This window comes from Anastrepha obliqua, chromosome 4, assembly GCF_027943255.1.
Source record: "Anastrepha obliqua isolate idAnaObli1 chromosome 4, idAnaObli1_1.0, whole genome shotgun sequence".
In the NCBI taxonomy this organism is placed as follows: domain Eukaryota; kingdom Metazoa; phylum Arthropoda; class Insecta; order Diptera; family Tephritidae; genus Anastrepha; species Anastrepha obliqua.
In genome coordinates, this window is record NC_072895.1 from 112,458,415 (window position 1) to 112,459,574 (window position 1,160).

General features: G+C 33.5%; 1 protein-coding gene across 1 annotated transcript; it reads right to left on the minus strand.

The window, feature by feature from the left end:
* Window positions 1-260: 260 nt before the first annotated feature.
* On the minus strand, window positions 261-1,160 carry LOC129244351 (E3 SUMO-protein ligase ZBED1-like). The gene has a single exon (XM_054881971.1). It carries the CDS (start codon window positions 1,158-1,160, stop codon window positions 261-263), a length of 900 nt encoding a protein of 299 aa, XP_054737946.1.

Below are 1,160 nucleotides of genomic sequence, written 5' to 3' on the forward strand. Positions count from 1 at the left end.
TAAAATCCTAAACAGGTTATTCTATTATAGTAATTCTACATAATAAAAATAAAATAAATTTTCTATCATTTAATTATCGTTGAATATAACATTTATCAATAACATTTTGAACAATATAAATAATTATAAGCTAATAAACTTTTCTAATTAAAAATTTCTTTCTAAGAATACGTTTGCTCGCGTGTCTAAATAGAATAGCGTTATTTTATTTAAAATTTCGATATAATATTCAATCAAACATAACGAGTTATATTTTTATTTTAAAATAACAACCGAGCAACATTATCAGGTGATAATGAATTGCGCTTTTCAGTCACAATGTCTCCAGCAGTAGAAAACAGCCTCTCACTCTCAAGAGACGTAGATGGAATTGGCAAATAACGTCGAGCCAGCATTGATAAGAGAGGATATTTAACTGATTCTTTTTTCCACCAATGAATAGGATCATCCCAAGGATCAATATCTGCTGAATACAAATATTGAATAAGTTCTCGATCAATGTCTTTCTCAAGGCGCAAGGTTACTGTTTCTTCTCTATTAGCTCGTCGCTGTTCCATGAAGTCCCAAAACTTGGTGGGTTTGATTACAGGAGGTTCAGCAACAGTTTCATGTTCGTTTTCAAAAACATTGTTCGAATATTTATAGGCAATAATCTCTTCTTTTATATCTTTCTTTATGTCATCTTTCACCTTATCATCGGTTAAAAAGTAATCCTGATAACGAGGATCGAGAAATGTACATTTACGATACAACTTATCTTCCTCAATCTCACAAAACCTAATTTTTAAATTCCGGATTATATTTTTTGAAAAGTTATAACCCATAGGCATCTGAGACTCGTTATCAATCGTTGGAAGTCCCATCTGAACATCATCACTATTATCATCGTCATCACTATCTTCGCTATCAATATTATTCAGACCAACGCTTGTCTCGTCATCGAAAGCAAGATTTTCGAAAGCTTCCTCCACCCCTCGAAGTATTGGCTCAATCATGGAGATCGTAGGGTATTTTGACCCACAAGCAATTTTAGTGGCCTCGTTCAATGGTTCTAAGACCTTGATAATATCACTAAGTTTCTTCCAGTCGGTGCCAGACAATCCAGTTACACTAGTAGTTCGCGAAAGCACATCTGACAATGGTTGCTGTAATCTCTTCAT

Bases quoted from the DNA above. Each gene is read 5' to 3' on its own strand.
- LOC129244351 (XM_054881971.1), bottom strand. From the start codon at position 1,160: ATGAAGAGATTACAGCAACCATTGTCAGATGTGCTTTCGCGAACTACT.